The 26,614-nt window shown below is 42.7% G+C and overlaps 2 protein-coding genes across 3 annotated transcripts in view; one reads left to right on the top strand and one right to left on the bottom strand.

Annotated features, from left to right (window-relative positions):
• PHF2 (PHD finger protein 2) overlaps positions 1 to 10,846 on the bottom strand; it is a 120,230-nt gene extending 109,384 nt beyond the window's left edge. The window contains exon 1 of one of the 2 annotated variants that reach the window (XM_083726999.1): positions 9,910 to 10,846. In XM_083726999.1, the coding sequence (XP_083583125.1) occupies positions 9,910 to 10,007 (98 nt within the window). In that variant the 5' untranslated portion in view covers positions 10,008 to 10,846. Of the gene's footprint in view, positions 1 to 7,950; positions 8,576 to 9,909 lie in introns of those variants that run through there. The other variant, XM_083727000.1, reaches the window with a different exon arrangement.
• The window catches only part of NINJ1 (ninjurin 1), a 455,488-nt gene that overhangs the window by 87,470 nt on the left and 341,404 nt on the right, over positions 1 to 26,614 (top strand). The gene's annotated exons all lie outside the window — the stretch shown is intronic.

A 26,614-nucleotide genomic window follows, 5' to 3' on the forward strand; every position in this document is an offset into this window, starting at 1 on the left:
TCCTAACGTCGTATCCAAAGCTGTTATTCCACTTGAACAAAAGACTTCCACTCTCCTCGCCTCTCCCATCCACCTCCCTGTACACCCTGCAAAATTGGGTGAACACCCTCCAATGGAGGGTGAACTCCATTGGGCAGATTTTTTTGGAGGGGTGCACACTGAAAAAGAGAAAGAGGACAGGGAAGTCCAATTCTGCGAGGAGCATTTTGCTTGTACACATTGGATACAACCCATAGTCTCTGGTCTAGTATTGCAAGACCACATGAAGACCACAGAGCCTAGAGCAGCCTTCTGCAACCTGCTGCTGTCAGATATTTTGGGATGTAACTCCCATCAGCCCCAGGCAGCATGACCAGTGGTCTGCTGTAAGAAGGTAGGCAAAGGCTGTAAGAAGGAAAGAAGCTGTAAGAAGGTAGGCAAAGGCTGCTCCAGACAGCAGTCCGGGGTTATCTCCTCTTTTGAAAATATTTTCTCATTGGGAGCAGATACGTGGAGAAAATGTGGGTTAAAATTTGGAAGGGCAGCTGGAGGAGGAAGATATTATTCTGCTTTTATGATCCTCTCATCAGTCAACATCATAGTCAGAGGGAAACAGTAGTATAAACTTAATTCCTGTAAACCGTTCAGGTAGTTCCACTGCCCTTTTGGTTGGTGGTGGTGGTGAGGATTTAGGAGAGAACATTCTCCATGGCAGCCACTGGGTTATGGAATTTCCTTCCCACAGAGATTGTCTGGAACCTCATTGCATAGCTTCCACCATATGCTGAAGACGCATCTCTTTGCCTTGCCCTTTGACACTTGAGACACAGTCATAGATCTATATTTTAGGACCCATTCTAGTTGTAATGGTAATTTGCCTTAAACTCTTTTTAATGCTGTATTTTCTATTGCTGTAACCGTCTCTAGGACCGTCTGGTGAAGAGTGGGTAATAAATATAACTATAACAACAACAACAACAACAACAACACTGTTGCCTCAAAGGGTTTTTCAAGTTGCTACCATTAGATCCAACCTGACAACAAACTTGTCCTATTCTTTAAAGTTTTTACACATATGTTAAGACATCTTTGGATCACTTGTTTTTCCCTCGGCTTTGAGGTGTAATGTTTGGAGACATTCTCGCAACAGAGCAACTTGTTCCCACAAGAGCAAAGAAAGATGTTCTTTCTTTCTGCCACTCCTCTTTGGCTAATAATAAAGTCTTTTAATATTAGCCCTGTACAATATTTAGTCATCGCGGCTGCATGCCAATCTGCTGCTGCTGCTGTTAGAAGTCAAACTAGACTCTTCCTGTAGTTCTCAACTCACAGGCAGGTTCTTCCTCACACTTTTGGGGTCCCAGGCTATGTCCTTCAGCTGGTGGCTCTGGCCCAGTTCAGCTATATACCTACAGGAAGGTGAGGGCAAATACATTCCAGTTATCCAGGATCACAAGCTCTTTCTGCCCCCTGGATTTTCGGACCTCAACTATAGCCAGGAGTGTCTTTGCACAGTTAAAAATGTTGTGTCAGCTACATTCCTTTCTGGAATTTTCTGATCTGGCAACCATGATCCATGCCTTAAGTCCCCTCTTGCTTGAAATATGTGTTCCATAGGCTGCCTTTTCAAGACCTTTGGAAATGTCTGGTTGTCCACAATACAGCAGCCAGGCTTCTTATGTGCGTGCAATATAGGGGTTGTGTGCTGACTACATTGGGGGCCAACTTGCTTCCAAAGTGCTGTTTTTTACCTATACAACATGAAAGACCACATTGCTGTATATAATCTTGCCTGAGAACCGAAATCTTCCAAAGAGAACCCCTTCTTCTGTCTCAACATGACAATGCTCAGAAGGGCCTTTTCTGTGGTGGGCCCCAGGCTCTGGAACTCCCACCTCTGGAAATCCAGATAACTCCTTCATTGCTTATGTTTAGGAGGGTAGTTATAACTGCTTTTTGCAACCAGGCTTTTGTACTGTCCTATATACAGTGGTACCTCGGGATACATACGCTTCAGGTTACATACGCTTCAGGTTACAGACTCCGCTAAGCCAGAAATAGTATCTCGGGTTAAGAACTTTGCTCCAGGGTGAGAACAGAAATTGTGCGGCAGCAGCGCGGCAGGCCCCATTAGCTAAAGTGGTGCTTCAGATTAAGAACAGTTTCAGGTTAAGAATGGACCTCCGGAATGAATTAAGTACGTAACCAGAAGTACCACTGTATTGGGCTACTGTGAGTTTCACCGTTCTCTGTTATTTGATTACATTCTATAGGGCTTTACTGATCTTCTTGGTGAAAAACGGTGAGATGCAATTTCCAGTCTTGTCACTCCCCATCTTCAGGGGAATTGGACATGGGTTTAGTGGATCTATCTGTGTTGGAGAACAATGTGCTTTCTGAACCAGACTGTAACATCAATGCCTCCTCAGTAGTTCCAGCAGCAGAGGAGCTCATGAACCCAGTGTCTCTCCACCTGGTGAGGGCACATTACTGTCTTTAGACTCTGAGGGCCCTAGCTCTGGGGCCACAGTAAAACTACAGTCGCCGCCCCCATGTAGTCCACAGCTTCCTAAAACAGACTGGGCCTCTTTAAAAATAGAGGTTCTGCTCAAGAGGAGCAGGGCTTGCTGCTCAAAGGAAGTTGCCACCCTACTGAAGCGAAATGTTGACGCAACAGTAGTCTACCTTCCAGTTTAGGATCCCCTTGGAACTATTCAAGGTGTTACCCAGATTGTTTCTTTGACTTTCAGACGTTTGACCTCTCCTTTGGCTGACCTTGCTTAGGCGGACTTGACCTTTACTTGATCTGACTTCACTTCCTGGATCTGGAACTGGTATGTATGAGACCTGGTGCAATTTCCCACTTGGACTAGAAACCTGTCCCCTGCCCAACAACTGTCTGGGATAGATCCATCTGAGGATCCATTTCACATATTTATGCCATCATTCTGAATATTAAACAGCCATTTTTATCAAAAGCTAAAAGCATGCAAAAGAGAGAGAAAAAACCCCACTATTGTTACTATGAATTTCTGATTTACATGAAAGAAAAAGCATATCAGCTAAATTTGCAGACTTTTGGCTTACTGGGAATTGTGCATTAATTGGGATTATATTGTAATAAGAGTATTATGCTCATACAATATTATAATTGCTGGGAGTCCACATGAAATTCACAAAGAATTTGATTCTCATTGTCAACTATAGTGGTACCTCGGGTTAAGTACTTAATTCGTTCCGGAGGTCCGTACTTAACCTGAAACTGTTCTTAACCTGAAGCACCATTTTAGCTAATGGGGCCTCCTGCTGCTGCCGCACCGCCGGAGCACGATTTCTGTTCTCATCCTGAAGCAAAGTTCTTAACCTGAAGCGCTATTTCTGGGTTAGCGGGGTCTGTAACCTGAAGCGTATATAACCTGAAGCGTATGTAACCCAAGGTACCACTGTAATACATTTTTAGTTTTAAAAACCTTCCAACAAAAAGTGCTAATTTGGGTTTAAATTCCAGTGTATGTGATTCTTATGGAAAAGGCAATAGTTTTTGCTTTTCTGATCTCACCTTATCAAACCTCTGCAGAAAATAAACTGATACAGCTTTCCAAACTGCTCCTTAGTAGGAATGACACCAAGATGCCCATGATAATTACTTACATACCATATTTATATGCCACTCAATAACAGTGTTATCTAGGTGGCTTAAAATATCAATATTAAAATATAACAATCAGCTATAAAAGCACTAGATTTAAACATAATTTTAAAATATTGAAATATTAAAAAGGTATTTTAAAAGCCAGGTGAAAGGGCCTGGCACTGAAATGAACCCAAACAGGAGCCAGGCAGGCCTCTATAGAGAGAATATTCCATCAGTGGCGTAGCGTGGGTTGTCAGCACCCAGGGCAAGGCAAGTAATTTGCGCCCCTAACCCATGGATTTGCGCCCCCTAACCCGTGGATTTGCGCACCCTAACCCGTGGATTTGCGCACCCTAACCCTAACCCCCAGATGTTGCGCCCGGCCCCCCCTGCACCCCCCACGCTATGCCACTGTATTCCATAGTTGGACTACCACCAACAAAAAGTCTTTTTCCCTAATAGCCAGAGCACCTGGAGAAGCGCCTCTGAAGAACTCAAGTTTCAGGTATGCATCAATGGAAAATGGCAACCTTTCAGCTACTATACATTCTTTACTACATTGGCAGAATTGTGTGCATTCTGAGAACCCCCCCCCTTTTAAAGTATGTTTCTCACTCTTACAGTACTAGGTCCAAACATTGTTTTGGAGCCAGAAGGCCATACAGTACTTTATTTGCATTTTTTGTTTCTAATAATATAATTGCCATATCATTTTCATTGACGTGGGTATTCATGCAGCTGGACAACATGCTGCACTCTTGCAACATGTTACGTTGCAAGAAGTCAAATGTGAACACTGAACTCTGCTCTACAAAAGTCTTTAAATGTGAACTCAAAAATCACAGTGGAGTTGAAATGAACTACATTTTTCTTACCAATTATTTTTTTAACCTTTAATGTTGTTGCGCTCACATTTTCAGCATTAGCTCTCTGAGCGCAAGAATTTGAAGCACACTTTCCCCCTTAAAAATGTGAGATACATACATTTTTAAACATCCTTACAAGGCCTGTGGATTGTGCAGAAGGAACTCTCATTACTGAACAAATTGTCTGCCTTAAGTGTAGACCTGCCCTAACACATCGGAAACAATTGTCTTATTTACCAATACAGAAACCCATATCCATCCTTATGCAAAACTGGAGCATTTCTGCAAACAGGAAAGCCCTTTCACTGAAGAAGATTTGCTGCAAATGCAGCATTTTTCCTCCCTTGAAAGTGAATGGGAGACTTCTTATAGGCAAAGGAGAACCAGCTGGGCATTGGAGCTATCACATCTACATGTTACATTTTTCTAATGAATGTAATACTCTCTCTTTTTGTTTTTAAGAACATGTGTGCACTTAGAGGTTTCTGAAAATCAATGAATATTTAGTCATCAGTCATGCTGAGTCAATAATGAATTACCTATTGAAGAGTGCATGTTCTTCATTATTGTACATCAGTCTACCATGCTAAGGGTTGCTGAATGAACATTTGATATATGGACAATATTCTGAAAGGATGCAAGAGATATGGAAATAAAACAAACTGACTATGTGCGTAACTTCAAAACCTATTGCTTTCAATCAGACTTAGTCATATTAAACTGCTACAAAATTGACAGACCCTTGAACCCAGAATCTGCATTGGTTATTTGGGGATTCAGCTAGGTGCTGACAAACTGATTTCAGCTCTGCAAGCCAGTATTAAACCAAAATATAAAACTAAATGCCGTAGACTGTTCTGACATAACCTGGTAAAGAAATGTTCCATCAGAATTGGAAGATTTTAATTTGTTCAAACTGGTAAATTGGAAATGCCAAAGGATAGATTACTTGAAATTTTCTAAATTTTACTGATTTTTTCAAGTGGCTTTTCACCTTTCCTGACCAACATCCTGAGACAGACAAGAACCTCTTCATTTACAAGTACTAAGATCACAAATCCACAGGCTCTGAATTGTGTGTCCTAAAAGTCTACACAATTTTCCCTTTGTATTTGTCTGACACTATGATGTTCACACTTCATCCTTGATAGTAGTTTATGAAGTCTATTAACAAGCGAAGCTTAAAATATATATGCATATAGCAACAAATCAAACAGTATTTTCAGAATTAATGTAAACAGAATGCTGAATTCACTTGCAGATCATGTGAAGAATACATTTTGAAAACCTATAATCAAGTATACTTTCAAACAAGTTTTTCATTCATCAGTTAGATTAGTTATAATTGTATGTCACTTTTTTCTTAAACACACACAATTTTGATGTTAGCAGCTAATGAAGAACTACTGAAAAGAATATCATTATTTTCTCTGGAGAAAATGTCATTGCATCAGCTTTTTGTCTTCAGATTAGGTTTTACAACTTCCTGTGTTCAGAGTATTATCCTGGCAGCTTCCTATGATAAGTTAAGAGAGCTATAACAACATCCCATCGTTGTTTTTATTTAATATCTTTATGATTTTCAGTTAAACACAAGGGGGAAAACATCTGCCACCGCACAATTTCCTTCATATTTATTTATACTGTATATCCTACCCAGACATTCATTTCTCAGTCTTCTTCCACACAAGACTTGTTTAGGATGGATATGCACATTCATTTTCTGCTTATCTATCCAAATACATGCCATTATAGGCCCACACAAGTATAAGGGAAGGAAAGGAAAGTAAGTAGACATTAACAATGATGGGAACAGACCCCCTTTTTGTACAGGTAACCTGGGACTGGTTCAAGCAAACACTCCCCTACATTCCTCTATTTGTGATGGGATTGGACAGGAGACCAGCTAATGTCTTCTCCATCACACATATGCTTATACGCTCTGTATGTATCTAACCTTCTTGTCCTTACCCCTTAAAAATGGGTTAAAGGGTGGCAGGAAGAGAGCATCAAACATTATATCATGGACACAATATAAAAGTGAGTCACATACTAGGCTGTACACACACACATGTTATGTCACTTAATGAAATCTGTCAGAAGTTTACATAAAAACAATAAAAATACAACTTTTAATAAAGTCTATCAAAAACTAGAAGAAACTGAGCCAAAAACACAACACAACCGTATACTGCAAATAAAATGGAACAGTACGAAAATAAATAAGATTAAAATAAAGAGTAAGAAACCAGAAAAGCTGGATACATTCAAATTTTTAAGAAGCATTTGAAGGTCTTTACTGTCCCTCCCTCACAAATTACCTTAAGTAATTTTGTAAGGCTGCTGCTATTACTGATAGAAGGCTCACTTGCACGTTGTCACCAAGTAACAATCACTGGCCTTGATGCCCTACTGTTCGTTCAAGGTTTTCATCTTGCAATTGCATAATCAGCCTCCAAACGGATAAGCCAGATTTGTTTATCTTTGTAAAGCAGGGAAAATGCACCATACATAAGAAGAAACATAAGAAGGAACAGATTTTCTCAGGAGGAAAAATGCATTTGTTTGCATTGCATTTTTGTATCTCATTGTTGCTACCTTGAGTGCAAGGAGGTGGGGGGGGGTGAAGGGAACGATAAATGTAGGCAAGTAAAATAATGACCAAAAAAATCATCCTGACCAAACAAATGCCATACCTTTAACCACAGCATATTTATACCTTAAACTTCTACAAACATTTACATGTCTGTGGTTGGTTACCACAAACTCCTCTCACTCTATAACAGTTACCATTTTTTGAGTAAGATCGTGACTGTCCCAGGAGCTAATGGGAAAGGATTTGAACTTGGGTTTCCCCACTCCATCTCAGACATGCCAACCACTACCCCACAACGGCTTTCTAACTATTAAATAAGCTCCAACGTCGATCATATCAAGTTCTTCCCTCTTATCAGTTTTCTGTTGACAGCGATATACTTATTTCTACAGCAGTGGCCTTTTCACAATTCACAGCACACAGTGCTTGACAAAAACATAAGACAGATAAATTAATACAGCCAATTAAAAAAAAGCAAAAGGCAACATCAAGAAAGCAATCGCAAAGTTGTCCTAACTGGTCCTTACTGTTACTTTAGAGCAAACTTCTGTATTCCCCAGTGGGGAGGCAATTCCCCTTGCCCTTGAACCTGAGTAAGCAAGAGGACCAACCTGCCTTTAATACCTTCTCTGATGCTGTCAGGAACCAAGTTGCAAGGGAAGTTCAGTTTCACAAGAGCAGCAAGTCAGAAGGAAAATAACCAGTCAGAAGCCTTCACATATTCAGGCTGCGAAATTCCTACCCGGAGCTTAAACAACCCAGACAACATTAAACATTTTCAAGTCCTGCGGATCTGCATGAGACAGAGCAGCATGTGAGAACAATTATTTAAAAAACAAAAAAACCATTGCTTATTTTGGGCAGCTCATACCCACAGCAAGGAAGCCCAAGACATTTCAATGGCGTTTGCTTCCATCTGAGGCATTCTTCAGGTAATATCCACAAGATTTGTTTCTTCCCCCGCCATCCTCCCAAAGAGAAGACTGACCTCCGAGGGAATCTGGCTGAAATCTTTCCCCCTCCTGCCTGCAGCTCCCATTTATTCCATTCTTTATTTATTTATGAACCACGCGCCTGCCTCCCGCCTCCTGCCACACAAACCCTCCACGGAGAGACACAAAGATCAGGACGATCAGCTCTGCCATCAGGCAATCAGGACGACTCGGCGTGGAGTGACAATTGCGGACAAGAAGCACCACGGAAGGGGGAGCGAGGGAGGGCTCTTCACCCTCGCCCTTGACAGATCAGATAGATGGACAGAGATATGAGCGGGTGGCCGGGGAAGTTTCCAGCCCCCCCCCCCGCCCCGTTCATTCTGCGCGTTACATTGTCTCAGATTCCACAACAACTGAGGACGGGGAGAATTGAAACGATCTCCATGTAGCTGAGGAGACGCAGCCAAAGCTGCCACCACCATCCCAGAGAACTGCAGTCAACCCCAGTCCTTTTCCTGCGGATCCCGCCCGCGGCAGGGGGGTGGGGGGTGTATGTGTGCGTGTTTCGAGGAGGCAGATTCATTTCCCACCCCTTAAAATGGAATGTTTTAAAATATGAAGTGAGGGGAGGCAGAAGAGGGGCACCCGAAGTGCAGGAGGAGGACGTGGCAGCCGCTGTGGGCGCCTGCCCAGCGCGGCGCTACCTCAGGGCGCCGAGGAGGGGAAGCGTCTCTCCTCCTGCCACCCCCCGGCCTCTCTCTCTCTCTCTCTCTCTCTCTCTCTCTCTCTTTGGAGTGTGAGAGCGGGTCCTCCTGGCGTTTCGCTCGCTCCTTCCGCGCCCAAGCAAAAGTGGCGCCAGCAGCTCTGGGCTTCTGCAGCCCGCGCGGCGGGGGATTCCCTTCCTTGGCTGCGCCCGAGTCCACACTGGCCCGCCTGGCCGCTCCTCTCCCGGGGGAAGCCTAGCCCAGCAGCGCGGGCTCGTTCTCTCTCTCTCCCTCAGCCGCCTCGCTCGGGACCCCCGCCACCGCTCGCCCTCTCTCGCCCGCGTGTGAGGGAACACCCCCAGCCCCGGCCGCCCCTCCTTCCCTCAGGAAGACGCGAGGCGACGGGGCCGCCGACAGCGCGGGGGAGCGGGCTCGCCAACAAGCCGGACTCCCGCCCCCCAACACACACACACACCCACCCCCGCCCGGTTCATAGACCTAGGAGCTCCCGCCCGCCCCGTAGGGACCCTTCCTCCTTGGCCAGACGTCGTGTGGAAGCGCTTTCACCGTCCGCCCTCCCCCCCCCCCGCCGCCCTCATATCCCTCTCGCGCGCTCTCCATGCCTTCTCTGGAGAAAGTGAGAGCGGGCACCGAGCTTTAAATCTTCGCCTCGGCCACCCGCCCATGAAGACCCCCACAGGGCTGGCGGCGAGCGAGGAACAAAATAACCTCAATAATAAAAACCCCTTCCTCAGCTAGTAGCCAGCCAAGCCCTCCCCTCCCCGAGGAAAGGACAATAGCTCTCCACCCCCCCGCCCCGCTAGTGCCGCCGCCGCCGCCGCCGCCACCCGCAGCCCCTTGACACTAGAGCCCCGATGTGGGGAGGGGGGGAGCCCATTGTGTGCGCCCGGGCTCGACAATTTACAAAACAAAACAACGCACACACATACACACAAAAAATACAAGAGAGGGAAATGGGGAGAGTGGCTCCTCCTCCTCTTCTCCAAAAAGGCCTGTTGGAAAACTGCACGGAGGAGCAGCAGCAGCAGCTCCTGCGAGCCCCGCCACCATCTCTCGCTCGCTCTCGCTCTCTCGTGCCCTAGCGAGCCGAAGAGGCGAAAGGCCCCCGAGCGAGAGGAGGGGGATCTGTGTGCCCCAGAGCAGGGGGGGGGGAGGCCCGATCGCTTTGTGTTACCTGCCGTGAAACCAGTCCTTGCAGGCGTCGCACTCGATCATGAAGCGGGTTACGTCGTAGGGCAGCCTACAGATGCAATAGACGGGCACCGTCGCCATGTTAGCTCCCTTCAAAACAACACTGGACTCCCAAGGCAAGCGAGCTCTGCGTGCGCGTATGCGAGAGAGAGGAGGGAGAGAGAGAGAGGCAGGCAGAGCCCAGGCAGAGCAGGCGGGCGGGCAGGCAGGCAGGCAGGGCGTCTCGCTGCAGCTCCCTCGCCGCTAAGGTAGATCCTCTCCTGATCCTCTCCTCCGCTGCCGAAGGGAAGCCGATCCGCCAGGCCTAGAGACGGCGGGAGAAGTCGCCGAGGATCGGGGCGAGAGAAAAGCCAAAACAAAACCCGGAGATTTCAAGAAGCGATCCTCAAGGGCGAGCTTGCAATGTCAGGAAAAATAACCAAGGGTTCCCGAAAGTTTGGCTGCATGGCTCCTCTGTCTGGCGCGGACTCCAAAGCGCACTGGAAGCTCTCTCTCTCTCCCTCTTTTTCCCCCCTCTCTCGATTTTTTTTTTTTTTTTTGTGGTGTTGGTAGTGGTAGTTGTGGTTGCTAAATGATCATTATTCCAAATGTTGGACGAAACGCATTCTATTGCATGCCCCCTGGTGACAGTACAGTACCGAGGCTTTTCATAAACACTCCGAAATGTAGCCCTTTCCTTGTAATGTCCTTACGTCAGCTTGCAACATTGTAATATTTCCTCTGATGGGGCTGGGGAGGGAGGCTGCAGAAAAGGGGAGGCGAATATGTGAAAACTCCCAAGCTTGGCACCGTGCAAAATTGTTGTTTTTTTATTTTTTGAAGGGAAGAAAGGAAGAAAAAAATAGAGCGGGTAGGGGGAGAGGAAGAGAGCCAGTCTCAGAGCTGGAAAATAAACAGGGAGGCGTGCAAAGCGGAGACGATTGAAGGAGGGAGATTTTAAAAAATTACAAACGATTCAGTGAGGGATATTTGGAAGGGGGGGTGAAAGAAAGATCGCGGAAAGGGGAGGAGAGTAAGAGCGAAAGGTTCTTTACAAAAATAAAAAATATTACAGAAACTTTAAAAAATACTATCGGCACATTAGGAGGCTCTCGTCAACCCTTCTTCCAGAATTTTTGGGTTGGAAAGGGGACAGCAGCATCTACAGCTAATGTGAGGTGAGGGAATCAGTAGGTCTCCCCCCCCCCGACCCCTCTCCCCCCAAAAAAATGTTTTTAGCTTCCCGTGGCTGCCCAAGGCTGGAAGGAACTTGGGGGTCCGAGTTCAAACTAGAAAGCTCCTAACCCCAGCCCTGTTTTTTTTCAAGTGATTCTGCAACAGAGGAAGGTATTAAATGGGGTGCGGGGAGCTGGGAGGAATAAACTCCGGCGGGGAAACAGACCCAGCCTTCTTCTAAGGCTACGTACATTCACAACCGAAAGTGCGAGACTGGTTTTAAAAATAAAAAAAGTTAATAAAACTGGAGAGTCGAACAGAGGAAGTGGCGGTTCCGGTTCTTGTCTTTCCGGTGTATGGCGCTCCACGACTTCGCTTTTACGCTGAAAAATTTGAAGAACTTTCCCCGAGCTGTAAATTTCAGTAAGAATCTGTTGTAACTATTGTAAACAGCTCTGTTCTTCAGGAGGCCCCCTTCGATTCAGTCCCAAGTTTCCGGATCAAAAGTTTTTTTAAAAAATAAAAAATCACGTGTCATTTTGCACTTCAGCTTTAATTCACTTCGCTGTTGTAGCCATATGTTTGATTATATTACAGTTATTGTATTTTTCTGCAGCAGGGAAAGATGGGAGGGGGGAGTCCTAAGGCCCCCTCCCTTAATTCCAAGATTGGGCACGATCCGGATCCTTCCAGGTGGATGTAGCTCACCACTGTGGACTTCCAAGAGCGGACATCTACATCCTTGGGAAACTCGCCATCAAGGCATAATGAGCGTTCTCCTGCTGCTATCTCATGCCAGCCATGGGGAAGGTTTGGAGTGCCAAGTTCAGAATATTATTACTATGAAAAAATTGCATACCACCTTCGTTAAAAGACTGCACAGCTGTTTACAACACAGAACATAATAAACAATATAATGTAAATACACAGTGCAATATCCAGACAGTACGAAAAATTAAGAGCAGTTATATCGGGGTGAGCTCCCGTTGCTCGGTCCCAGCTCCTGCCCACCTAGCAGTTCAAAAGCACGTCAAAGTGCAAGTAGATAAATAGGTACCGCTCCAGTGGAAAGGTAAATGGCATTTCCGTGCGCTGCTCTGGTTCGCCAGAAGCGGCTAAGTCATGCTGGTCACATGACCCGGAAACTGTATGCCGGCTCCCTTGGCCAATAAAGCGAGATGAGCGCCGCGACCCCAGAGTGGCCATGACTGGACCTAACAGTCAAGGGTACCTTTACCTTTATATAGCTAAAGTTCAAATCGTAAGCAATACATAGTAACAGATAACGGTAGTTAATGCAAGCAATACATGCTAGGCAACATATCAAATCCTGCACAATATCCAGGAATATAGTGGTACCTCGGGTTAAGTACTTAATTCGTTCTGGAGGTCCGTACTTAACCTGAAACTGTTCTTAACCTGAAGCACCACTTTAGCTAATGGGACCTCCTGCTGCTGCCGCACCGCCAGAGCACGATTTCTGTTCTCATCCTGAAGCAAAGTTCTTAACCCGAGGTACTAATTCTGGGTTAGCGGAGTCTGTAACCTGAAGCGTATGTAACCTGAAGCGTATGTAACCCGAGGTACCACTGTATAATTAAGGCATGAGTTGGTTGCTCTTTCCATGCGTGCATTTGTGTGCCTTTTAAAAATAAAACAAAAGATGCTGTCCACAATTTGTGCATGCCCACAACTAGACCTCAGGTTTCCCAAACCTGCGGTGCGCAGGGAAGCGCTAAGCGAAGGAAGGTGATTTCTGTCTCAGTGTTTCCCAGCCACACTAGTGGGCCATAGTTGATGGGATGGATTTGAACTGTGTGCAGTTGTCACCTTCCTTCGCTTAGTGCTTCCCTGCCCACCGCAGGTTTGGGAAACCTGAGGTCTAGTTGTGGACCTGCACAAAAATTGTGGACAGCATCTTTTTTCTTTTTTTAAAAAATTGAAATATAAAGTTTCCAGTATAAAAATTTTGCACAAAAGTGTAGCTAAAATAATGTATGTGTTGCTTCAAATCAGGAAACCTGAGGTGTTGGTGGGTGCCTGCAAATATAAATATTTTTTAAAAAAAACACAAGCTTTCCAATATTCCAGATTTGCACAGTTAAATGAATTAATAAATAAATTGTGTGTCCTCCAGGCCTAAGATTTGGAGTCACTCACATGACAGACTGCCATTTCTTTCCCTTCCTTTTTGCTTTCCTATCTCCTGTACCTGATAGGGTAAGTTTTTTGTTTGTTTTTTGTTTATTAATGCAGCTGATTTGTGTAAGAGCTGTTCTGTGCAAAATAGCTGTTATTGAAAACAAAACTACCAAGAACATGTAATCAGCAACCACCGGTAGAAAAAGACAGGTTGGGGTGCAGCAATAGATGGCACCCAGCAAAATGTCACCATACATGTAAAAATATTCATCCTCTCAATGTGCTTCAGTATGTCCACAGTTGAGTGACGTGATGTTATATATAGGTATATTTCCCCTTATTGGGTTATCCATCGATTAGGAAAACCTGAATTTAGTGGGGGGGAGTTCAGGCTGCTACTTGGGTGACATTGTGGAACATGATGTCATTGTGGAAACCGCTAACTAAAGGAATAAATGAAAAAGAGACACAAGCCTAATTTTTCAGCTTGTACTGCAAGAATGAGCATCTGACTATAAAATACCAAAAAACAAAAGTTATGATATTTGGCAAATCTAAGAAAACGTACAATTGGTCACTCAATAGAAATACACTGGAGCAAGTATTCTCATTGAAGTATCTCTGTGTGTTCTTTCAGTGGATAGGAAAATGGTCTGCACAGGTTCAATCAAGCACCCTATTAGCTGGTAGAGCTTTAAATGGACTACCACGATTCCACCTTACAAAAGGGGGCAACTTGGTGCAGCCCACTTTAGAAGAAGAAGAGTTTGGATTTGATATCCCGCCTTTCACTCCCCTTCAGGAGTCTCAAAGTGGCTAACATTCTCCTTTCCTTTCCTCCCCCACAACAAACACTCTGTGAGGTGAGTGGGGCTGAGAGACTTCAAAGAAGTGTGACTGGCCCAAGGTCACCCAGCAGCTGCATGTGGAGGAGCGGAGACGTGAACCCGGTTCCCCAGATTACAAGACTGCCGCTCTTAACCACTACACCACACTGGCTCTCTTTAGAACTTTATAAGACCAGGGTGTTGCCCAAGTTGTTATATGGAACACCACTGTGGGCCATGACCAATTTAGACTGGAGAGGGCGCAATATTTTTTTGTGCAGACTGCCAGTCCCTACCTCTACAAAAATAGCACAGCTCTATGTGTAACTGGGTGTGATGCCCATTAAAGCCAAGGTCTAGCTCTGCTTTTTTGGTTAAAAACTATTTTTAAGCATGTATCAGAATCCCTCATGATATTTTTGGAAGACATGACCCCAAACTCACGGAAACATGAAATGCAATCTGCTGCCATGAGGTTGGGACTTTCTGCCTCCTTTCTTGTGACGCAGAGTTTTGAGAGAGCTAAAGAATTAATACTCCAAAGGCTTAAAGACACTGAGATGCAATCATAAACTGCTGAGATCAAGATCTTCCAATCAAACAAATTGTATGCTTTTTTTATTCCATTGTATCCATCCCTGCCAAGATATCTGGTAGATTTGCCAAATGTTAAAATGAGAGTAGTAGCTTTTACTCAGGCAAGACTAAATGCCCTTGTGTTAGCAGATTGGACAGGCCGACATAAAAGAGTTCCTAAGAAGGATAGAATTTGTGTGTGCAACTCTCTGTCTATAGAAGACATAACTCATGTACTCCTCCAATGCCCTTTTTATAATGATCTTAGAAACAATTACATCCATCCATTGTTAAGATTGCAGAAGGGAAGAGCGTCTCTTGCAAAGACCCGTTTGTTGCTGTCTGATGTGGAGAGGTATATATCCTATTGAACATCCAAATTTATTGCAAAGGCTTTACAAATTTGTGTAATACAACTTAAAGAGGGAATGGGAAAATATTTATCCTGTAAAGGTCAGGGAATACAAATGTCAACTACTATTCGTAGCTATATTCTTATTATTATGTTCATGTGTGCAATGGCTATTCACTAGACACAATAAATTGAACTGAACTTAATTATTATGGAATGTAATAGATGTACCCTATTTCAAATTTAAATTGTGATCTGGTGCAGGGTAGGTCTGCCATACATCTGGGTTTTCCTGGACACATCCGGGAATCGCTCAGAAAAAATGGCATCTGGGTGGATTTTTGCTGAATCGGTGGAATGTCTGGGAAAACCGGATTTTAACTTTTGGGAATATGGCAACCCTAGTACAGGGGTTCTCATACTATGGCCTGTGGAGCACCAGTGGTCTACAAACCATTGCATGTTTGTGAAGAACACTTACAATTTGAATTCTGTAGTATTCTACGGAATTCAAATTGTACTACAATAAAATACAAAAGAAGTCAAGCTAGGGTTGCCATATGTTATTCTGTAGTCGGAGGCAAAGCTCAACTTTTCTGTCTGGATTTTCACTGTTTGAAATATGGCAGCCCTAAAGAAGCAATAAAATTACAATAAAATAATACTATCTAGCTCATTACATTACAATTGCCACAACAGGCAGAATAAAATTGAATGGTCCACCAAGACCCTAAGCAATTTTCAAGTGGTCCATGGGGGGGAATGGTTTGAGAACCACGGATCTAGTGACTATTTTTGTCTATACCAATTAACATGTTTCTGCCCAATGTTAGGCAATCAAATCATGATACAAAGAGTTGTTAAGGCATTCCTATTCAGTGTAATAATAGAATTTTCATCTGGATGTAAACACAACTATAGTTATAAGGACAAGCAATTACATAAGTGTAAGGATGGGTGACTTTGCATACATATATATGCAATGATAGATGCAAACATATACCTATGCACATGTAGTGATTGCATAATACATCTATAGAAATACCTGAAAATGTATTTACAACTGAAAGTGTAAGAAACATATTTAGTTGCCTATATTGCAGCTAGAACAGAATTCTAGTTTTCTTTTTTTTAAAAAAATGATATTTATTACTTTTAAAGCTTACAAAAAAAAGAAGAAACAAAAGAAACAATACAATATAGACAATACAAAACACAACCTTAACATCTAAACACCATAAACTATACAAAACAAAACAAAAACAATTTAACACACATCATACCTTTACCATAATCTATCTTTCATTCCCTTGTTTCATTGACCTCCTCTCACCTCCCTCCTTGTATTCCACTTCTATACGTTATCTCAGCAAATCCTTTATCTTAAAATATTTTTAATCTTATTCCCCATTAAATCTAATATACCTATTTACACTTAACCTCTTAAAACATTTCCACTAAGGCCAAAAAAAAATTCCATTCCAAGATTTTTCTATCCCTCATTAAATTTTACAAAATTTCCCTATATAGACTTTAAATTTTCCAATCTTCTTCACCGTCTCCTCTTCCTGGTCTTGGCCTCTGCCAGTCCTTTCCGTCAATTCCATATAGTCCATCAACCCGGAGATCTTATGCCCGAGGCTCTTAACTCATCTCCACATCCCTTCCGCCAATCTTCTTCATATTCTTTAATTCTAGAGAGCAGATCTCGGGGAAGCTCCGACCCAACAGCACTTTTATTCCATCTCGACAGGTCAACCAGATTTCCATACTTAAAACTAGAATCCATAAAATATTTCAAATATTTCAAATCTTGTTTCAAGGTTCCTCCAACTCCAAAGGCCCACAAAGCTCCAATCCCCTCCCGACCCAAATCCATGTCCCAAATGTCAATTGACCCCTGCATAAGGGGATCTCTCCAACCTTCCCCTTCCAGTCCAGGCCAGGCTCCAATCCTCAAAATCTGACCTCTTCCAGTTTCAGCCACAAAGGGCCCCGACCTGTAACCCTCAACCTGCCTCTGTGAGGTTAAGGCTCCCCCTTGTATTAATAATAATAATAATAATAATAATAATAATAATAATAATATCTTTATTGTCATTGCCCCCTCTCAGGGACAACGAAATTACTTGGCTGCTCCATCCACCCAGATAGGGCACTCCACTTAAAATCAGAACAACTATAAAAACACTAATTAAAACAATATAATATAATACAGCAAGGAAGATTAGATGACTTCAAAGTCCAGGTTTCCCATTCAGGGCCGAGATCGCTCTGGAGAAGAAGCTGTTCTTGAGACGGCTCGTTCTTGTCATCATCGTCCTGTATCTCCGTCCCGACGGCAGGAGCTCGAAGAGACAGTGACCAGGATGCGATGGATCTTTTACTATGTCCAGTGCCTTCCTATGGCACCTTGTGGCATAAATCTGCTCTAAGGTGGAGAGTGGGCAGCCAACAATGCTCTCTGCTGCCTTAACAACTCTGCACAACACCATCCTGTCCTGGGTAGTACAGCTTCCGTACCACACACGTAAGCCATAAGTGAGCACGCTCTCAATGGCACAGTGATAGAAGGCAAGCAGCAGTTTCTGCGGAAGATGGTTTTTCCTTAGGATTCTTAAAAAGTACAGTCTCTGCTGCACCTTCTTCACAAGCCCCCTTATGTTGACACTCCAGGACAGATCCTCTTGTAATTCAATACCCAAAAATCTGAACGTTGTTACCCTCTCCACACAGACCCCATCAATCAGAAGTGGCTGGACATTGCTCTTCTGTCTCCTGAAGTCCACCACAAGCTCCTTTGTCTTCCTTGTATTTATGAGCAAGTTGTTAGCTCTGCACCACTCTGTCAGCCGCTCCACCTCATCTCTATAGTCCGTTTCACCCTCCCTTTCAGAGATGAGCCCAATCACAGTTGTGTCATCTGCAAATTTGACAACCCTATTACTAGGGTGAGCAGCGACACAATCGTACGTGTAGAGAATATAAAGGAGCGGACTAAGTACGCATCCCTGTGGTGTTCCTGTTTTAGTCTTAAGTGTATTAGAGGTATAAGGGCCCAACCGAACCCTCTGGGTGCGGTCCGGCAGAAAGGCCGATATCCACCCACAAAGTGATAACGGGAGCCCCAGATCTTCCAGTTTAGACACCAGACGTTGTGGTAGAATTACTTTAAGTTCAACAACAGCAACTTTCTCCTTCTCCTGTTCAACGATTTGCCCTGTTGAAATAGATTCCTGTGCCAGATCCTGAGTTATTTCTGTGTTGGTATTCACTTTTAGTCCCGAAATGTCAATTTTAGTAGCCATAGCATCTATCTTATTGTGAAGCTGTTTCAGCAAATGATCTATCCTGCAAAATGCAAACACTATTATCTCATCTGCCGACATTTTAGTCCAAGGTCAGTCTCTAGTTCTCACAATTCTTATCGTACAGCTGGATTCCTCAGCTCGACTCTTGTAACAGTTTCAGCTCAACTCTTGTAAAAGTTTCAAAGACTCCCTCTAGGGGGAGCAATCTCCACTTGTATCAATCCTTTCCGACACAATTCCAAAAATAATATAGTTTCAGTTTTCAGTTACTTTTTCAATTGCTTTTTCTTCCCTTTAAAACGCAGAAGCGGACAGTGAAAGCAATATATTTCTCTTACTAACTGACTGTTTTTCACTGTCAATGAACTCTTCCAAATGTCAATCTGTTGGCAGCCCGTTCCCAGGAGTTCAGAGCAGTGATAATTTAGTTTTTATCACTCTCTCCTGCAGGATGCACAGTCCACAATTTCCCCCCTCTTCCCCTGCTTCCAAGGGGGGTTTAATGGTTTCAATCGATGGAAGTTTAATCCTTTACATGAGGCTTTCCAAGACCTTAGCTTGCAACCTCTTTGCTTCAGTCTACTTACAAAAAGGGAAGGCGGACTTCCTGTTTTGAACCTTCCCCGCTCGTTGCCAAATTAAGGTGTTTAAAAATCCAATTTTCCGTTCTACTCACGGGTTGTTGTTTAAAGTCCAATTGTCCACAGGAAAAAAGTCAGCACTCTCCAACAATAGCAATGCGGCTTCACTCCGTGAAAGAAGCAGTCGATTCAAAGCACCGCGCCACTCACCCCACGTCGCTCCGGATCCCCAAAACAGGGTTTCCCCGCGAGTAGGGGAGGCGTGAATGATGCCAGCCGAATCCCAAGTTCACAGACTTCTTCCGCCTGTGATTTCTATGGGTCTCCGCCTTCGCCGTGGCAGTCAGACCCTACTTTTCACGGAGCAAGTTCCTCCCAATCGGAGGAGCTCCGCCATTGCCGGAGGCACCAACCCCGGAAGTCCCAGAATTCTAGTTTTCATAGCATTTCAAGAGCATTACAGCCTGAAGGTTGGCTTTATTTACTTATTTATTCCTACATTTCAATACCACTAAGAAAGCAGCAACCCCAAATCAGTGTGGTATACATAAAGTCAATATAAAATCAAAAGTTAAAATATAAAAAAATAAAACTGGGTCACAAGGTAAGCTTGTGTAAATAAAAAAAAATGTTGTAGGATTGTTTTGGTGCCTAACTAATGATAGCTGTTGCAGTGGTTGCAATATATGTATATGGCACAAAGTATGGGGACCAAGGAAAGGGCCTTTTCATGTGTGTGTGGGGGGGTCCTTGTACATAGAGCTGCCTCCTGTTTCTTATTTATTTATTTGTTAAATTTAAATACAACCCATAAATAGTGGGGGGGGGGAGTATTTAAAACAGTGGAAAAAAGATAAAGAAAAAAGGGTATAGTACAGTTAGCAATTACAATTTTTAACTTACTGTATTCTGTATAACTGAGTTCCATTTCTTTATTGTATTAACTGGCTAGTTAACAAAAATCTTTTTCATCAGGTGATGAAACAGAAGGAGATGAAGAGAGACCTGCCTGAAGAAGGAAAGCCCTGACTGCTGATGCTTCTGTTAGTAGGTTTTTTTAAAAGCGATTTGTTGTGTACTTTAACAATTGTATTATTTTATGTATTAAGTATTTTTAAAATCTATTTCCCCTGTGGCTTGTAAATAAATAAATAAGTTAATACATAAATAAATGCATATGTAAATAAAAAAGTGTTATTTGTTGCATTGGACTGTAACCCTCATTCCTTATCCACTTGGGATTTGCCTCTACATTAGCTTTGGTGAAGCAAAAACCATGTATGGTCTGTTTATTTTCAGGACCTTTTTACTTGCATATATGCAATCTGCTCATCTTGTTCCTCAGGCATTTCTTATGATGATACTTTTCAGCTAGCTGCTTGTTTTAGGAATAATTTTAGTTATATTGTAGGTAGTTAAATATCAAAGGTCTTTTACTCTGGACAGATTTAATGTGTTTGCCTTCTGATGGTTGATTACCTCCTTGTTCTCAAAGCCACTGATAAAAAATGTGGCCACTACCAATGGGATTTTATCTCCCAGCAAGTATTTTATTGTAACATTGAGCTAACCTTCCTGGTAGTTTGGCTGGTAAAGGGGTATCATTTTCTGACACGCTCCAGTGTAAAAATTATAAAATAAAAGAGCATGTCATTATGAGGACAAACCCCACCATATCTGCCCCAAAAGCAATCGAGAAGGCAAACACATTAAATCTTTTGGAGTGCTCCTTAGTTCATTGGTCATCTTGTTTATACATATATCTGAGCTGATGGCATTTGTATTATACCTCATTTTGTATTTTGCCCTGTACTTAAAATTATGTTGCATTGTATGGTTTTATTTTTGGTCTTATTTCTGGTCTGCTGACCATAGTAAATTGATGGGGATGATAGAAAAAAACATGCTTTAAGCTGGTTTCTAAAACTAGACGCAAAGGATGCCTGCCCAGTATACAAGGGCAACGGATTCCACAATATAGGTGTTATTGTGCTGAGTGCCCTGTTCTCTGTGGCCACCAGACAGATGTTCTAAACTCCTGCAGCCTTTCTCAACCTGTGGGTCCCCAGATGTTTTGAGACTACAACTCCCATCACCCATAGCTAGCATGGCCAGAGCTCAGGGATGATGGTAGTTGTAGTCCAACAATATCTGGGGACCCACAGGTTGAGAACCACTAAAGGAAAGTCAGCAATCCTTCTCCAGCAGATCTCAAGTAACGGGCTGAAATATATGGAGAAAGGAGGCCCTTTGGGTAGGCTGGTCCCAACTTGCTTAGGAATGTATAAACTAACACCAATGTATTAAGTGTGTGCTGGTTTTTCAGCAATGATGCCACCATGCTGTCAGTAACCAGCTTTGGTAAATAGCTGGGCTGCTGCCTTTTGCACCAGCTGCAGCTTCCAGATCAGCTTTCAGGGTAGCCCTACGCAGATTGCTTTGTGATAATGTGATTGAGTGTTACCAATGCCTGAACCATTTTGGCTCAGCTACCTCTGTCCAGGAATGGCTGCAGCTGTTGCACCAGCCATAGCTAGTAAAAAGGTGCTCTATTAGGGTTGCCATACATCTGGAATTTCCCGGACAAATCTAGAATAGTGCAGTCAGCAACAGATGTCCAGACGTATGGCAGCCCATGTTGGCAGTGCCATTTTTGCCAAATTTCCATTAAAAATAGCTCAGAAATCGCATTTTTTTGTAATTTTGCCAAAAAAAAAAACCCTTCAACAACTTTCCTGTCCAGTTTTTCACTGTTTGAAATATGCCAACCTTAGTTCTACTCACTGATACCCAGGAGATCCAGAAAAGAAAGTAACAGAAGACTACATTTTGCTACCTAGAGCTCCCAACCAGGCCTGGTTTAAAGCAATTGGAAGCCCTGGGCTAGGAGACCCTGGGAGGCCTAAACTTAATAGCATATGATCATGAGAAATGGAACCTCGTTCTCTTCTTTGTCTACTCAATCAAAGTAGAGCATTGCAGAAATTTTAGCATTGATAAAAAGATTGTTTATAAATTTATAACCTTAAATAAGGTTACAAAAGTATGGAATTAATGAAGATATCCACACAGAACATTCATAGGGGAATCATAGCTATGTTATAACATTACACTATATAGAAAATCAGAGCAATTTCATTTGACCTCTTTTGGATGCAAACTTATCAATTGTATCATTAAAATCAGTAAGTCACAGTTTTATCATTTTCTATGCGTGAAATGCTTAGATCACATGACCAATCCTAGCACATTATTGACCGTAGAACATTCTTTATCCTTTTTAGTCTATAAAATTATATTTTGCCATGACAGTTTGTAACCATTAAACACAGGAGCAATTTGATAATTGTTTCCACATTTGGAACAGCTGTCCAATTTTTCTCCGGAAATAATATTTGATACATATCTAGGTGGCTGAAATTTGTTTTTTCAGGGTGAGCTTGTTTGATGTACAGGTGGAAGTGCAAGAATTCATCAACTAGACTAAGGTCAACATCCTATGGATACATTAATATCGCAACATCATTGTGAATCTCTTCTCTGGTTGCTTGCAGATTCACCAAAAGTGAAAAATTGCCAGCTATACTCCTGTACACTGTTGCTCCTCTGTCTAGGTTGGCTTCAAGAGCATCCATGACAGGGATAAAGAATTTTCCCTAAACTTGTCTCTTGCAGAAAGTTCGTCCAAGGTTTCGGGTGCTGTCCCATCATTTTTTATTTTTTTATTCTTTGTATTCTTTTGACAGTTTTATACCCGACATCTGGTAGAGTAAATTTGGCTTGCTGTTAAATTTCATCAAAATTAGCCCAAGGGTTTGATACAAACTGTAACAGTGAACTGTAAATATTTGCACATGTGCTCAAATGAAATTTGTGAAGTTTGGAGTGTCTTGCTAACTTTATGAAATGGTTCTAGCAAATGTGTCCAAAGATGAAGCATGAAAATGAATTCAAATTCTTCCATTTTCTAAAGGAAATTTTAGCCTGTTGTCTATTATCACCTTTTTTAGTTTCATCACAGTAAATACAACCCAGGACTTCAACAATGTAAGCATTACTTCCACTAATAGCTGCAGTAGCTTTGGCAACAGCCTCCCATCTTATGTCTGGTAAATCTTTAGGGTCAAGAGGCAAGATTTTTTTTAACACTGCCCATCTTTTTGTAAAAGCTCAGAAAAATAAAAATAAAGCTCATTTATTGTGGCAAAAAAAATTCACTGCATCCAGGCATGAAAGGACGAGTCAACTGTGGTTCGTCCAACTAAAGTGGAATGTAGTCTGTGAAACCTTATAGCATAACAAAATTTGATAGTCTTTAAGGTGACACAAAACTCTTTGTTGCTATTGCAAGTAATCTACATGAGATGTTATCAGAGCATGAATGACAGCAGGAAAAATCTCAATCAGTGACAAGAGGATGCAGCCTGCTGAACAAGTGTTTAACTAATTTTGATAACAATAGTCACAATGTCAGCAGCCTCAACTGTTGTCCTCCTGCAGTCAAATGCTGGTGAATGGTTAGCGAATGAATGGCTTGAGAGACAGTGCCATCTAATCGCTCTTTGATTCCTCATGTCTCAGCCCCGCTTTTTTCATTTGTGGTGCTGGCTCCCTATGACGACCGCATTTGGTGATTCACTTGTTGATGTTAGTCATTCAATCAATACTGACTTATCACAGCTCAAAATTGCCCAAGACATTTTGCCGCCTGAGGCAAAGGACAAGATCCCAGCACCACCTCACCTTCCATGTAGAGACTGGACTAGCAGTTGAATCTTACTTCAATCCAGGCAACAGGATAATGTCCCCATGTGCACCTGATTGCAGTAGGCTAGGTTAAAGGGTGCATGACAAGCCTGTGGCTTAGTGTGCTTTTAATATGCGTTTTAAACTGGTTATACCGTCTCTGTTATAAGGGAAAGTTGTTTTCTGTCTTTCATTGATTAATATTGTCTTGTTTGTAAGCCATCCAGAGACTATTTTTTTTAAAGGTAGTCACATAAATTTAATAAATGGCATGAACACACCATATTTTAGTGCCTGGTGTTCTGTTCTTCTCTGCTTGCTCCACCTTCCATTGTGCATTCTGCTTACATCCTGATCTTTTACATGTTTAATTGGGATGAAGTCCTATTTTGTTCACTGGGAATTTCTTCGAGTAAGTGAGCATAGACTTGCATCTTTAATGGGTTATTTCATGGTTTGTGGCAAACCATAATTTGCCATTCTGCCCAAACTGGGAAACCGTGGTTTGCACTAGCCTTCCAGACCAGATTCACATTCATTATCTCAATAACCTTTATGGCTTTGTGTACTTCAGTATTACCATCTCTGGGTGAAAAGGCCTGAGAGACAACAGCTACTTAATTAGCAGGGTTAGGGCAAGATTTAAACCAGTTCGTATATCACAGTCTTAATACTACAGTAGCCCCCCAAAGTACCTACTATTTAGGTCTTTCTAGATGATGTTTTACATCTCCTTTTTAGTATAATCCAGGTGATGTCAAAAGTACCTAGTCTATGTATTCCTAGGAAATTGGATTTGCCCTCTATTTAAATCAGAATTCTAGTATTCCACTCATTCATATAATATTGAGTAGATAAAATGCTAAAAAAAATATAATAAATATAATACAGTGGTACCTCGGGTTACATACGCTTCAAGTTACATACGCTTCAGGTTACTGACTCTGCTAACCCAGAAATAGTACCTCAGATTAAGAACTTTGCTTCAGGATGAGAACAGAAATCGTGCAGCAGCAGCAGCAGCGGAAGGCCCCATTGGCTAAAGTGGTGCTTCAGGTTAAGAACAGTTTCAGGTTAAGTACGGACCTCCGGAATGAATTAAGTACTTAACCTGAGGTACCACTGTATAATAATAATATAATATAATATAATATAATATAATATAATATAATATAATATAATGCTAAAATATTGTATTATATTCATATAAGTAGATAAAATGCTGCAGCTGCCATAAGGAAAACCCAGAGACACCAATAAGGAAATACCTATCATAACCTTTTTAAATCTTCAAGCATGAAACAGGTAGAACCACTTCAGAGTGATGCCATAAATATGAACTATGTCTCATGTCATCAACAACTCCTGATCAATGACAACAAATGCTGCTGGAAGATGGAACAGATCAATAAGGTACAGTTGCCTCCATCAATTTCTGTGGGAAGATAACTGATAAAAGCAACAAATGCAATCTCAATACTGTGCATACCTACATTGTAAACTAGACTGGCAAATGTCCAGAAGCTGAGAGCATCAAAGTGATCCTGAAGCTCTAGGGAGGAAGGCTAGAAGCAAATGGTAGAAATAGATAGGGAATCAACATCACTGGAGTTTTGAGCAGGTGCTGAACAAAGCTGCTCAACGCTACCAAGCCGTAGAGAGCAGCCACCACCAGCCCTGTAGTTCAAAACATCTGGAGGGCACCAAAACATCTTTAGTCCAAAGCATCGGAATAGGGGCATACCAGAATGTCCGCTGACAAAATAGTATTAATTGGAATAAGGGAATTGGAGCAGGGAGAGTTGGCTGCAGCAGGAGAAGGGGATTTCTAGAATTCAAGAAGGCTACCTTGTGTGAGCAGGAGTGCCTTTCTGCAAGCCACCTTCAGATCCAGAAATGCTGGTATTTAGTGAGTTACTTCCTTTAAAGCAGAAGTGGGGAACCTGTTTTGATCTATAAAGCCTTAAATGGCTCAGGACCGCAATACCTCAAGGACCACCTCTTTCCATATGAACCCACCCATGAGATCACCTTCTGAGGCCCTCCTTCATGTGCCTCCTCCATGTTAGGTCCGGAGGGTGGCAACACGAGAACAGGCCTTTTCTGCAGTGGCTCCCCATCTGTGGAATGCTCTCCCCAGGGAAGTTCGCCTGGTGCCTTCATTATACACTTTTAGGTGCCAGACAAAAACATTCCTTTTTAACCAGGCCTTTGGTTGAACCCATGTACATCCTATGCACTTTTAAAATGTGTTTTTTGGGGGTGGGGATATTAGGTTGCTGTTTTTATTTTTATTAGGTATTTTGTGGTTTTATATCTTGATTTTATTCTGTGAACCGCCCTGAGACCCCTGGGTGGTATATAAATTCAATTAACAACAACAACAACAACAACCTGTGGTCCTCCAGATGTTACTAGACTACAACTTCTTTCTTCCCTGACTGTTATGTACTGAGTTGAATAGTATCCAAATTGCAGCAGTCTGATTGGTCCTAGAACAATAGGATCCAGAATGCAGCAGTTTGATTGGTCCGCAGGAGCCACCCAATCCAACTCCAGGTGGAAGTGAATCCACAACCTGATTGGCCTACAGGAGAATCCCAGAATTAGCCAATTACGTGGGGCCCATTGTGTAAATAATGTATATATAGCAGACATTTCGGGGGAACTTCCATTCCTCACTACTATGAGCTGAATAAAGAGCATGAAATCCACACTCGACTCTGAGTATATTTTACTGACCATTGTCCATGCTGGACTCCAACAACCTCTGCAGGGCGACAGGTTTCTTTGGGTTGTATCCAGTGCTGGCAGACTCACAGAAGTTAACAGACAGGGGCAAATCAAGGCGTTTCAGCACCCAAGGCGAAACACCCTGCTGGTGCCCCAGTGATGGAAGGGCAAACTTGGGAGAGGGGATCCGGAAAGGATCCCTCCCGCCCCGGCTGGATGGTATGATGGGGCTTTCCTTCTAACTTTATGCAAATATATGCAGCAT

Source organism: Podarcis gaigeae (genome assembly GCF_964106915.1).
Source record: "Podarcis gaigeae genome assembly, chromosome: 2".
Taxonomy (NCBI): Eukaryota; Metazoa; Chordata; class Lepidosauria; order Squamata; family Lacertidae; genus Podarcis; species Podarcis gaigeae.